General features: G+C 39.2%; 1 protein-coding gene across 4 annotated transcripts in view; it reads left to right on the plus strand.

Moving 5' to 3' along the window:
* The window catches only part of NAB1 (NGFI-A binding protein 1), a 64,277-nt gene that overhangs the window by 36,840 nt on the left and 13,146 nt on the right, over positions 1-14,291 (plus strand). For all 4 annotated transcript variants that reach the window (XM_065561998.1, XM_042842441.2, XM_005308008.5 and 1 more), the window contains exons 2-4: positions 2,587-3,420; positions 9,520-9,653; positions 11,058-11,109. In XM_065561998.1, coding sequence (XP_065418070.1) covers positions 2,602-3,420; positions 9,520-9,653; positions 11,058-11,109 — 1,005 coding nt within the window. In that variant the 5' untranslated portion in view covers positions 2,587-2,601. The remainder of the gene's footprint in view (positions 1-2,586; positions 3,421-9,519; positions 9,654-11,057; positions 11,110-14,291) is intronic.

The raw sequence follows: 14,291 nt of genomic DNA on the forward strand, positions 1-14,291 counted from the left end.
AAAGTGCAAGACAGAGGGATTTTACTCTTGCTCTAAATGCGAATCCAGCACAGCCAGTACTGTGGACTCATTACCGATTTCTCCATAGAATATAAGAAGAACAGGAGGACTTGTGGCACCTTAGAGACTAACAAATTTATTAGAGCATAAGCTTTCGTGGACTACAGCCCACTTCTTCGGATGCATACAGTGGGCTGTAGTCCACGAAAGCTTATGCTCTAATAAATTTGTTAGTCTCTAAGGTGCCACAAGTCCTCCTGTTCTTCTTTTTGCGGATACAGACTAACACGGCTGCTATTCTGAAACCTTCCATAGAATATGTGAATCCAGTTTTATCTGTCATGAGCAGATTTGTTGGTTAGAACCTCTGGGTAAGGGCTGCTGGGCTGTAGACCGGAAAGGCAGCTCCATGCCTTGCCTAGGGCTTATGGGCTGGATGTAATTCCACTGCTGCTTTTTCCCAAAATTTGAACAAAGTCCATTTAGTATATTGGCATTCTGTTAATGAAAGTTCATAAATTGTTGAGTTATGTAACTTCTAATGAAATCTGTCAAATGCATAACTTTTCATGTGAGGATGATGACTATCTGTATTGGTATCTGCAGTAAGTTAAACTATTTTGCAGCAATATTTAATGTTTATAAATCTATACAATTTCATATTACCTTTCATAGGTTATAACTCGTTAGGTTCTGGTCTAACCAGTTGTGACACTTAAGGTGGCTGCTCAAAACAGTTAATGCTATCAATTGTGATTCAGACACACCAGTGGACAAAATTTAATAAAACTTGTGCAAGTCCTTTTCTTACCTGAATGTTCACACACGTCCTGTCACTCCCATATCTGGCTTGAGAAGTTGACATAGTTCTCTTAATTTTCAGTTTCATTGGTAGTATTAAATCAAAGCTTTTTTTAATAGGCATCTAAAAACTAAATCTTTGTTACCAAAGTTCAGCTCTAACATTATTGGTTCCTGCAATTTTCTTGGGATGCTTAAGGGCTGTTGTTGATAGCAAAAGGTCATAAACATGTAAAAATAATTTCTTCTTAATTTTTTCCTAGCAACATTCCTGCACACACACAGTTATTCATTCTGGTATTTAAGTGTTTTTGAAAGCTATTGCACTGACCAGTAATTTGTAGAATTCATCACATTTTGTAAAATTTTCCCTGTAGGCTTCTAATCTGTCCATTTTAAAGTGCTGAGTGAGAGGAGATCAGGAAGAATATTAGCTGTCCTGTTTCACATTTCAGAGTAGCAGCCGTGTTAGTCTGTATCCGCAAAAAGAAGAACAGGAGGACTTGTGGCACCTTAGAGACTAACAAATTTATTAGAGCATAAGCTTTCGTGGACTACAGCCCACTTCTTCGGATGCATCCGAAGAAGTGGGCTGTAGTCCACGAAAGCTTATGCTCTAATACATTTGTTAGTCTCTAAGGTGCCACAAGTCCTCCTGTTCTTCTTTTTGCTGTTTCACATTGAGTCCCAGTACTTCCATAGCAGACTATAAATTATACAATCCAGCCTTTCATGACCAATGATTTAGCTTAAAACAACAATACTGGAAACTACCCCATTGAATCTGTAAAACTAACCTTTGATTTGATATTTATAATTTTAAAAAAATTGAAATTCCCCAGGGCTTTGCTGGTTATCAGCAGTAACATTCACAGGATTTATGGGTAACTTTTATGTTTATGAATTACATCCCCCTCTGTTTTGAAAATGGGAAGTCTTCACAAGATGTCTGAGGAACTCTTGATACTTCAGCACCTTCCCATCGCAGTCCACCAGAGCACAAATTTGATAGGTGTTACAGCATGCCTGAAAGGTTATTTCCCCAGCCCTAATCCAGGCATTTGGGGACAGCGTGAGTCCAGGGGTAAGAGAAGTCAGAGTTGGGGGGTCAGTTTCCTTTATTGTGTAGGCAAATACTATGTTACCATTGAGGTAGTCTGTTATGTTTTGACTTGAAATAGTCGCAAAGAGCTCCACTAAGCAGCAGCAAAAGAAATATAGTGTGGTGGTCTTAGGAACAAATCTGAAGGGGGAAACTGAAAATAAGCTAAGTCCATCCTTGAATTACTTTTTTTCTTTCACAGTTTCATTGAAATTTCAGCATGGGGTCCATTGAGCTTTATTCAGAAATGTTTCAGCCATGGATTTTCATCCCTAAAAATGAAAGCACCTTATCCAATAGCATGCCTATTGGTCAAAGGGCAAAATGCAACACCTTTCTTTGTAGCTGTTAAAGATCTTATAATGAGAGAGAATATCCTCCCCTCTGAGTTAATAACCTGAAGTCTGTGCAGTGTTGTAGCCATGGGTGAGATGATATCTTATTGGACCAACTTCTGTTGGTGAGAGAGGCAAGCTTTCGAGCTTACATAGAGCTCTTCTTTGCCCAGACCAGGAGAAGAGCTCTATGTAAGCTTGAAAGCTTCTCTCTCACCAACAGAAGTAGGTCCAATAAAAGATATTACCTCACCTATCTTGTCTCTCTAACATCCTTAGGTTTAGGAATATGAGTAAGATTTTGTAGTCTAAAGACTATTCTGTAATTAACGTTCTTACTCTTTGCAGGTTCTATCATCTGTGATGGCGTCAGCTTTACCCAGAACCCTTGGGGAGTTGCAACTCTATCGAATATTACAAAAAGCAAATCTCTTATTCTACTTTGATGCCTTCATTCAGCAGGGAGGTGATGATGTGCAACAGCTATGTGAAGCAGGCGAAGAGGAGTTCTTGGAGATAATGGCTCTTGTAGGCATGGCTAGCAAGCCTCTTCATGTCCGAAGACTGCAAAAGGCTTTGAGGGACTGGGTCACAAACCCTGGTCTTTTTAATCAGCCTCTCACTTCCTTACCAGTCAGTAGCATTCCAATCTATAAATTACCAGAAGGGTCCCCTGCTTGGCTGGGAATATCCTGCCCTAGTTACGAAAGGAATAGTAATACCAGAGAGCCTCACTTGAAGATTCCAAAATGTGTTGCCACCACATGCGTGCAAAGTGTGGGTGCGGGCAAATCTGATGTGGTAGGAAACTTAGCGCTGCAGAGTGGCAATGAACCAAGACTCTGGCAAGGTCACCACACTACAGAGAGCGAACACAGCCTTTCCCCTGCTGACCTTGGCTCTCCAGCTTCACCAAAGGAAAACACTGAGACTCTAGATGCTGCGGCTGCTCTGTCAGTTGCCGAATGCGTGGAACGTATGGTTCCCTCCCTGCCCAAAAGTGACTTGAATGAGGTAAAGGAGTTACTGAAAACAAACAAGAAGCTGGCAAAGATGATTGGTCACATTTTCGAGATGAATGACGAGGACCCTCGCAAAGAGGAGGAGATTAGGAAATACAGTGCAATATATGGCAGATTTGACTCGAAAAGAAAGGATGGCAAACATCTCACCCTCCATGAGGTAAAAATAACTGAGTCTGGAATGAGCTTTCCCCGTTACCATCCCCCTTTTTAGATGGTAGGATGCTGTTTTCCTATGGACACTTGTTTCACTTCCTATTATATAATGAGAAGAGTGTGTGTGTGTCTGTGCAAGTCAGCACTGCCACTGAGTTATGGGATGAAATAGGAAACCTTTCCTGTGTTTGTATGTGTTTGCATTAGTGATTTAAAATGCACATCTTCCGAGATCTATTTCAGAGAGACTTAGAAGACATGAACAAATAGAAATGAACAGATCAACCCTTTAAACAGCAAATCGTTGTTATACAAAGGCTTCTAAAGGCTGGGCCTCTCTCCAGACCAGTCTTGCCTTTCTGTACCTCTTTCCACTTTTAGAGAGTAAACAAGTCTCCTCTGTATATATTTGAAACTGCTTGTTTCAGGTGACCTTGTTACCTGGCTTGATTAATACAGCTCCACTGCCTTCCCTCTGCTCTAGGCCTCACTGTGTAGCTGGTGTGAGGCAGAGGGAATTCTGCAGACAAGGGCCCACAAGACCTAGTTATTCTCTGGATTGGGTTCGAGATTAGTTGTAAAACCTTTGCATTTCCTTGGGCCTAGTACAGGTAATCTGGGGTGATTGCCTAGGCTGTAAAAAGTATGTGCTGTTGTCATCTGCAGGGGTGGAGGATAGCCCCAGTGAAGAGTAGGCTCTGACCTGAGGGCTTGTCCTTGGATGCCTGAAGAATAGCAGAGTTGCTTACATACCTTGCTTTAAACATACACACACATGTACTCCTTTTTCATTCTAGCCTTCTTTCTGGAAGCTAGTAACTGTATATGTTATAATGCAGTAGGGTTGTCTCTATTGGGAATTGGTGTTTTAGTGCTCAAGTAGGGTACTACAGAAGAATAAACATAAACTAAAGCAGTGCCAGATAAGTGTTGATATAATGAATGCTGCATCACCACTTGACAGTTAAGTGATTGCAACATTTCAGTCTGATTTGAGATTTGTCATGAGGTGTACTTCCCAAAAGGAAGGGCTATGTTCACATTATAGGCGTGCCAAAGAAGCTTACTGGTTTTACACTTGTTTTCATTTCTGTAACTTAAAATGACAATTTAAAAAGAAGCTTTTGTAGGTGTGTCATCCATAATGTAAACTAGACCCAAAACTTTTCAAAAACACCAAGCTCAGTTAAAATTAATATTTACTTTTAAGAAGCAATAGCACACACCCAGTTGTGATGGGTTGGAATACAGAACCCCCCTTGGGAGCTGCCACCTAATGTGCCAAGACTACTTCTACCCCTCCCTTCCCTGCCAGCTCGGAACCCCAGCACCCTGTTTTGCTGAGCCAGACACTCCCATCTGCTCCAACACAGACCCAGGGTCTGAATTACTTGCCCAAAAGCTGCAGGTTTACCTGAAAGCAGCTAACAGAAGTGTTCCTGTCTTTAACACTCAGATGCCCAACTCACAATGGGGTCTAAACCCAAATAAATCCGTTTTACCCTGTATAAAGCTTATGCAGGGTAAACTCATAAATTGTTTGCCCTCTATAACACTGATAGAGAGAGATGCACAATTGTTTGCTCCCCCAGGTATTAATACATACTCTGAGTTAATTAATAAGTAAAAAGTGATTTTATTAAATACAGACAGTAGGATTTAAGTGGTTCCAAGTGGTAACAGACAGACCAAAGTAAGTCACCAAGCAAAATAAAATAAAATGCGCAAATCTATGTCTAATCAAACTGAATACAGATAATCTCACCCTCAGAGATGCTTCAGTAAATTTTTTCCTCTGACTGGATACCTTCCAGGCCTGGGCACAATTCTTTCCCCTGATACAGCTCTTGTTCCAACTCAGGTGGTAGCTAGGGGATTCTTCATGATGGCTCCTCTTCCCCCTTTATTCTGTTCCGCCCCTTTATATATCTTTTGCATAAGGCGGGAATCCTTTGTCCCTCTCTGGGTTCCCATCCCCTCTTTCTCAATGGACAGACACCAGGTTAAAAATGGATTCCAGTTCAGGTGACATGATCACATGTCACTCTAAAACTTCATTGCCCACTTGCCAGCACACACGTATACAGGAAGACTTATAGGTAAAACACACCCATCTGCAGACAATTGTCCTGGTTAATGGGAGTCATCAAGATTCCAAACCCCCATTAATGGCCCACACTTTGCATAATTACAATAGGCCCTCAGAGTTGTATTTCATATTTCTAGTTTCAGATACAAGAGTGGTACATTTATACTAATAGGATGATCACACTCAGTAGATTATAAGCTTTGTAATGATACCTTACAAAAGACCTTTTGCATGAAGCATATTCCGGTTACATTATATTCACTCATTAACATATTTTTATAAAACCATATAGACTGCCACGTCACACCAGTAATAACTTTTCATAGGGATTTTTACTACATATTGGTGATACATTTTGATGAAACTTGTGGCGATTTGGCCATGTGTCTAACATGCCCATTTAGCAGTGCAATTCCTACTTGTGCACTACATTGAAAATGCGTAGCTCAGTGTTATGAGGTCATCCAACATACAGATGCAAATCCTGTCCTGTTCCTTTATGACTGCAGGCCAAGTGCAGTCTCAGTGCACCGGTGTTGGAGACAGAATTTGAAGAGTCCCTGCCAGGCATGTGCAATCCCTGCAGGCTCTGGGAGATCTGTGTACATTGCTGCACAGTCAGGATTTGGGGCCGGGTGAATCCTCAGTGACCCTTCATTCTCTTCCCTCTCCTAGAATAGAGGCACACAAGACTTACAGACTCTACTCTAGCCTTCTGTCTGGAGTAGCAGCTGCAGAGAGGCATTGAAGCCTGGGAAGGGGATTCTTCCTGTGGAGAATTCCCCATCATCCAGCTGAGTTTCTTGGGTTGAATATTGAGGAGAGGATTTGTCCCATACTGAACATTAAGTTGTCTTGTGAGTGCATAGCTCTGAAGGAGCTGCTACAACAAATGATGTGGTTGCATGTTGACACTACAAGCTAAACAGAATGCTGAAGAATTGCAGAGAGGCAGGATTCACTCCTTTCTGTTAATATGTAATAATAGGGAGACCAGGTGGGTGAGGTGATATCTTTTATTGGACTAACGTCTGTTGGTTAGAGAGAGAAGCTTTCAAGCTTACACAGAGCTCCTCTTCAGACCTCTCATTCTTTACCATGTCAGGTGCACTTTCAAAAGTGCTGTGCAGTCAGTAGAAGCCAGAGAGAGGTGTGGGTGCTAAGCATTCTTCAAAAAGTCGACTTATTGGGGTTTTTTTAATCATGACTATCTACAAAGGAAAAAAGAAAAAAACTAAAACCAACATTGACTTAATGTTAAGGTCTGACATAAAACCCTCAGAACAAGGAAGTTCTGAGTTAATATTAAAACACTGTCTTTAACCTATCCCATTGTCTCAGTATTGCACAGGTTTCCAAATATGGGGCTATGAGACTGAGGCACAATGGATTGGATTAAAGGAAGCTTGTTTTGGCCATACCCTTGAATTTGGTGGCTCTTAGGTGTTTGATTCAGCTCCGTTTTACAAATGTAACTTTGTGTATTTAATATTTTGGTGTTTGTATGACTACGTGTAAAACACAAGAAAATTATGGGGTGAAGAAAACACGGGAATAGCAAAAATGAGTAATATATGTTGTCTGACTTCACTTAAATTATTTACTTTTTTTGACTTATAGGAGCTGGGGGAGAGACTTTATATTTAATTTTCTCTATGTCTGTGTGGCAGGGGAATCTTCTAACTCTGTTGATGGAAATGTATACTTAATTGGAATGGTTGCTAGAAATCCCTGCTTTTTACAATTAGAATTCCCAGGAAGGGATTCTTATTTTGTGGCACACAGCACTGAATGTTTCTACCTGCTAGCTGCAGTCTGCTGCCTGTTGAAAAGGGAGGAAGCCATGACCGGTACTTCTGGCTCAGTAAGGCTGGGTTTGCAGTGATCATGGAGAAACTGACTAAGAGAAGAAAGAAAAACAAACCAACCCCCCCCCCCTCCAAAAAAAAAAAAAACAAACCCACCAAATAGTTGGCTATCCTTCAGTATTATGATAAAGCACTTGCCAGGAGTAAACAAAAGTGTTCGTTATCTTTTTTTATTATTGCAACCTTCTAAGACTATATCCAGTTATGAAGTAATGTGAATTGTTATGCAAGTGTACAGTATGAATAACATACTGATGCTGAAGTAGTAAGCATTGTGTGTGAAGAATGATCCTCAAAGGATATCTAAAACATAGTAAATGAAAAGCAATATACAGAGATTAACACTTGAATATCAGTTATTTTATGTGAGTGTTGTATTCATAAATCTCTTGCCTTTCCATTTATTTGTTTTGCAGTAATCTTTCTGTAAAAGAATATATAGGATGGGTTTCTTTTTGATTTTTTTTTTTTTTTTTTAAATCACCCCTTGAGTTTTCTGGTCTGCTAGGCAACTGTCTTATTCATGATTTTAATACAGTCTGCTGTGTTAACAGTATATAGTAACTGCAGGATAAAATGGGTCTGATCCTGTCACTCTAGTGCATCTGACTTCAGTAAGCGGTTTGGTCTTTCAGTGACTGTAGGATCAAACAATACATGTAGTTTATCTATTAAGTATATGTAGTGCAATAGCTGCTAGGCCAGAATGCCTCTCCTGGGTCTTCAGGTCTATATTTTAAACAGTGTAGTTTAGTGTAAATTCACACTGAGTACATGAAATATGCTTAAGAAATATAATTATGAACAGTATTTACTTCTGAGGTCATAGAATCATAGAATATCAGGGTTGGAAGGGACCTCAGGAGGTCATCTAGTCCAATCCCCAGACAGATTTTTGCCCCAGATCCCTAAATGGCCCCCTCAAGGATTGAACTCACAACCCTGGGTTTAGCAGGCCAATGGGTTACCTAGGGAGGTGGTGGACTCTCCTTCCTTAGAGGTTTTTAAGGTCAGGCTTGACAAAGCCCTGGCTGGAATGATTTAGTTGAGGACTGGTCCGCTTCTTAATATTCTTTAAATCCACAAAACAGGCCACGTCACAAACTCTAATTGAACTGAAGATAATTTTTAAGTTATATTTCCAAAGAACTTCCAACTGAAGCCAATAAACTTGTCTGATAAATAAAAAGTTTGTGTGACCAGTTTCATCCTTTAAGGCAATTTTTTTTTTAAAGTCTGCTTACGAAGGGGTCTTCATGAGAGATGTGGGGATGGCTTCCTAGATACCAAGGTATAAAGCACGGGTGGGGAGGAGCAGGTTCATCGTTTTTGCCAATGCTTCAGTGTAATTGCAAGCCTACTGTCCTGCTCCCAGGGTCATACAGATAATATTGGATGCAGCCCACATAACACATTGTGGGCCTCATATGTGGCCCAAAATGGTAAATAGGTTGAGAACCACTGCCCTACATGATTTCATAGCAGTAGTGAAACTGACTTGAGCCTTGTTAATTTCGTTTTGCTGCTTTGTAAAGCTATGGGCAGCCTCAGACACACTGGGATGGTGTCCCAGCAGGCTCAGGAAGACATCACTGCATTGGTTTAGATTTGATTTGCGTTCAGATATAATTTTCACAAGTATAAGGGTGAGAAACATACTTTTTTATAAGACCGTTTACATTCTGCAGAAACTGATGGCTTACACGTCATTCATCAGGGAAATCTTCCTACGCACCACTGTCAAGTGGATTTTTCAAGCCTTCTGCATGTTCTTCTGCACTGGCATTTATAAAAAATAATCTTTGGGAGCCAAATCTTTGAACATTAGGAGGTGCTGTTTCATACTGGGGTTTAGTTAACATTGGGGTGAGGAAAAGGTAGCTTACATCAGAGAGAGTTATAATAAACACTTTAAAGAACACTAAATGTATCTACCATATTTATGTCTCTTTATAACTGAGGCAAGTATCTGGGAAAGGATGAGTATTCACAATCTGAGGAAATCCTCCAGATTCATTATAAAATTATAAGTAATGTGACTCAGTGTTGAAATCTGTCATCATGTCACACAATTGGATACTTTTACAAGGGTCAATAGGTGATGTTTTGAGGAAGTCAAGAATATTTTTGTGTGTTTAACTTCCAGCTAACAGTTAATGAAGCAGCCGCTCAGCTGTGTGTTAAAGATAATGCATTGTTAACCAGGAGAGATGAACTCTTTGCGCTGGCTCGGCAGATCTCTCGAGAAGTTACATACAAGTACACTTACAGGACCACCAAGTAAGCTTTAATAAACTCAGGGGAACTTTATTTTCTATGAAGTAATCCGTTTAATAGAATTTCTTGTGAAGCATTAGAAATCTCTTTTCATTCTTCCTCCTCTGCAGCTAGCAAAATGTTTACATTAGGCGGGAGGGAGCACATACATATGGAAAATTGAAATCATCAGTAATACCGTGTAAACCATGGAACCTTTCATATTGTTACAATCACTTTTATTGGCATGGAGCTATTTTAATCCTTTCACCAGCCTTTTGGTTCTCCAGATTCAGTAACTGTGTATACAGTACCCTTCAATATACCATCTCTAAGAAGCAAGCATTTTAAATTTTGAGTCATTTGTTATTTCAAGGTTAATATAAATCGTCGGGGCTTAAACAGCCTACCCAGAGCATGTATGAAAGACAAAGGTAGTCAAGGGTAGTTTATAAACACTTGTTTTAAAAATTAATAATTTGGGACCAAATTTAAATGGACAATGTCCCTTTTTAAAATAGTTATCAAATCAAGCAGCGGAAAACAGGATACGTGTTTATATCAGGTTATTGTCTGTGTATTACAGAATATATGCATTTTACAAAACATGTCCATAGATATGACTAATATTTTTCAGTATGTTCTATATATTACTATCAAAAGTTGATATCTCTTGGATATTACACACAGTGTTGAAAATATATTTTTCATATGTTTTTTCAGGAATTTTTTAAGAATATTGTTTAATACGCATGCCCGACTGTGCTAGCGTCTTCTCCCATCCTGGGTAACAGATGCCAAAGGGCATTTTGTCTTAAAGATCATGCTGGAACTTTCTGCTTTAAGGTGAAATTCATCTCTGTTCAAAACACCAGCACATAGGCCTACGTACTGCTTTATTGAGGACTTAAGTGATGCATGCACCATCTGCTACTCCTCTGCACAGGGCTGAATTTCACCCTAATTTGGGTTAATTTATTGGGGGGGCTTTTTTTTGTCCCACTGCATGATCTTTTCTGGTTTTGCCCCAATTTCATTCCCCTTGTTTTCCTCCAATAATGCCCTTTCTACCTAACAGCTGATCAGCACAAACAGTAGACCTTTCAGCTCTGTCACCTCATCGTGTTGACCAGACTTTCTTGCCCTTAGTTGGGTTTCAACTGCTTTCCTGTCTAAGTGCCCAATCCTGCAAATCCTTGCTTGCCGAGTACTCCCAATGACTTCCACTGTATCAGTTGGGTGGTTAAGAGTTGCAGGATGGGGCCCTAAATTAATGTTTTCCCCCACTCATTGGGTCATATTCACCCTTGATTTTAATGGTGTTGAATCTAGTGAGTTATAGCAGAGATAAATTTGTCTCTTTTTATATGTAAAGACAGGATATTTATATTGTTTATCAATATTGTGTGTGGTTTTTTTTCCTTCTAGATCTAAATGTGGAGATAGAGATGAACTGTCACCGAAGAGAATTAAGCTAGAGGTATGATATTGTGACTCCTACATGCCAAGTTTTACATTCAAAAAATTGATTTGCCCCGAAGTTAGAGAACCTGTTAAAAGAAATAGTTTAGAGAGCACTTGATATGCTGATGGCTTACGATTTGTTGATGGCTTACAATTTTGTATAGCAGTATCCATTTTGTTTGTGATAACATTCTTCCTTTTTGGACCAGGGATCTGTGTGTGGAGAGGGGGAAAATACTAGGTGGAGTAGGGGAAGAGAGACCGGAGAATAGCACTGTTGGGGCAGAGCTGACATAGATGTATGGCCACCGCTGTGCAGAGGGCTTGCTTCAGATCCCAAGGGATATTCAGGCTTTTTCTGCAGTCTCTGTGATTTGGGCCATGAGATTGGGAGACAAATCCTGCCCACCCCTGAGAGACCAATGTGGGGGAAGCTATCAGAGGTTCCTCATGGAGATTTCCTTCCATTGAACTCAATTGTCTTGTGTGTTTTTTATTTTGTTTTTCTGTGGCTCAGGGAAATTCTTATAAGGTTCTGACATAGTTCTGTAAACTTAGAGAAAATAATTTTTACTTTTAATTAGGCACCTCTGTCATAGTATTAATATTAATTTAGGAAAAATAAATACCAAATAGATTACTCAGATACTTGTTGTTTGTATCCTATTTTTAATTTTTAAAAAAGTTAAATATATAGAAAGTGCATTGGACTGGTTTTCTTTAGATTATAAAAACATAGGCCAGAATTCTGCCCTGTGATCCCCATGGAACATCTAATCCAAGTATTCTGCTTTCCATGTGTGAGTGGGACTCTTCCCATTGGGAAAATGTACTGCAAGCTCTAGGCAATATCCTCCCATCAGTTTTTTTCTTGTAGGGCCCAATTGCACTGAAGTCGGTGGGAGTCTTTCCATTGACTTCAGTGGGCTTTGGATCAAATCCAAAATGCAGAACTCTCTATTGATTTCATTGAGAGTTTTGCATAGGAATTGATGGCAGGATATGGGTCATATGTGCCTATAACTAAATCACCAAAACTGTCAATAAGTGAGAAATCAATTGCAAATGAAAATGTATCTATCAGCGCGCGCACACACACACACACACACACACACACAGAGTGTATGTGTACTTATATCTGTCTGCATGCATCTCTCTCTCTCTCACACACTCTCACACACTCTCACACACACACACACACACACACACATTCACATCTACACACAACTTTAATTAAACATAAGTTCTATTGGAAATTCTTTGTTAAGAGGAAATATTTTCAAGGTCAGACTGACAGCATATGCAGTACCTTAAGGATTACTTAAAGTCTTAAGTATCTTAAGTTTCTGCTGCTGGAAAGTAAATTAAGTCCATTTTAAATAGCTCATTACATAGATATGGATAAGTATCCAATATGACTGGCTCATCTTCTTTTATATTTTTTTTAACTGATTAGCCTTTTCACTGCTGCTTGGGTATCATCTGATGCAGCTACAATTCTCCTTATATCATCTACTAAAATAAATGGTATAGTACGTTACGATGTGCTAAGTATGGGTCTGCATTATAATAGCATGTAACATGGAGGTATGTGGTATGTTCTTCATCATGTAATTGTAATGTAAGGGTTTGCAATACACTGAAATAGCACTTTTTTCATATTTAATTCCTTCATTGAGGAATGATATGTCATATGTAAAATCTACTATTTCAAAGTAGTGCAAGGATTTACATTTGTTATCTAAGCAACGGCCAGTCTCATGTGGCAAATACTCAAACATTTTTTCTCCTTGAAAATGAGAAGTTAGTTTGAAAGCCAGATATAAATAAAAGCATTTTTAAAATTTAGTCATATTGCAGCCTGGTCAATTTGTTGTGCAACACATGGATTACAGCCCTGGACAGCACTTAAAATATATACAGTAATTTGAATTGTGTAAATGTGTGCTCTGAAGGTTTACTCACAGCTCCCATGCCAGTAATTCTGTGTTTGTGTTGGGATTCACTTTGACCTGTCTTGGCTTTTTAGTATTATAAACCCAGAATTTAGAGCTAGGAAAAGCCCTATTGAGTCATCTACACCATCACTATCCATGGCCAATATACAGTACTGTGGTTCCCTATAGTATATTCTCCAATGTCTTTTGCCCAATCTAGTTTTAAATTACTCAAGCAGTGGTGCTTCCACTGCTTCTCTTGCTAGACTATTCCACAGTCTGAGATCTCACCATTAGGAATTTTTTTCCTTTGCTCAGTAGCAGTTAACAATGGTTAAGCAACTGAAATGATAAGCCATGAGAGAGTGATTTTTTGGGGGGGGAGTGGGGGGGGGGATTTTTTTTTTATGGGAAAAAATGGAAACATGGAAAAACATAGTAGATTTAAGCTGAAACTTTAGGCTGTTCTTTGGAAGGCTGTTGTTTGGGAGAGGAGACTTATATACCACTAGGAGAAAGTATTCTCGTATTTACAGAGTAGTGAACCTTCAGGCTTTTTGTTCACTGTTTCATTGCAATAGTTCAGAAGAAATATGTTCACTCTTTTTCTACTTATTTTAAAAGGCTAGTAGTTCAATCATGCGATTTTCCCCACCCCTTGAAGAACTGAATGTCCTCAGTTTACAAAATGATATTTTTCTGAATTTTCCTGTTACTGCTGTGCGCTGCAAAACATTGTTTCATTAAAGAGGACATAGTCCCGACTAATACAGAATGACTGACGAAGTGGTGAGGCCCAATTTTACCACCACGTTTTTCTGTATGTTTGGGAGTTCTGTATTATTGTAGATAGCATTTATGTGGCAGGACAATTATTTCACTTGTGTTAATGAGTTGTGGCTCTAATTTACATTCCAGGTTATATTAATTTTTCAAAAATATATAGTTAGATTGTTTCACTACACATTTCCTTTGCAGGGTTATTTTATTGGGAAAATATCTCTCTCTATTGACCTTTTATTTTTTGTTAGCAGTATTTTTCTAACAAAAGGTAGAAGTATGACAAAACATGGTAGCAAATATTGTAGAATTCTCTCTCCATACTGGATGGAAATAGTGTCCATCCGTGCTTTTGAAAGTTGTACTGCTGCATCTTCTATCTCTGAATACAGAGAGTGAGGAAGTATGGTGGGTTAGTATTCTGGCTTTTCACTTGTGGAGACATCAGGCCTAATCTTGGCTTTTCTTTTTAAAAGGTAAT

Source organism: Chrysemys picta, chromosome 11, assembly GCF_011386835.1.
Source record: "Chrysemys picta bellii isolate R12L10 chromosome 11, ASM1138683v2, whole genome shotgun sequence".
NCBI classification, from domain to species: domain Eukaryota; kingdom Metazoa; phylum Chordata; order Testudines; family Emydidae; genus Chrysemys; species Chrysemys picta.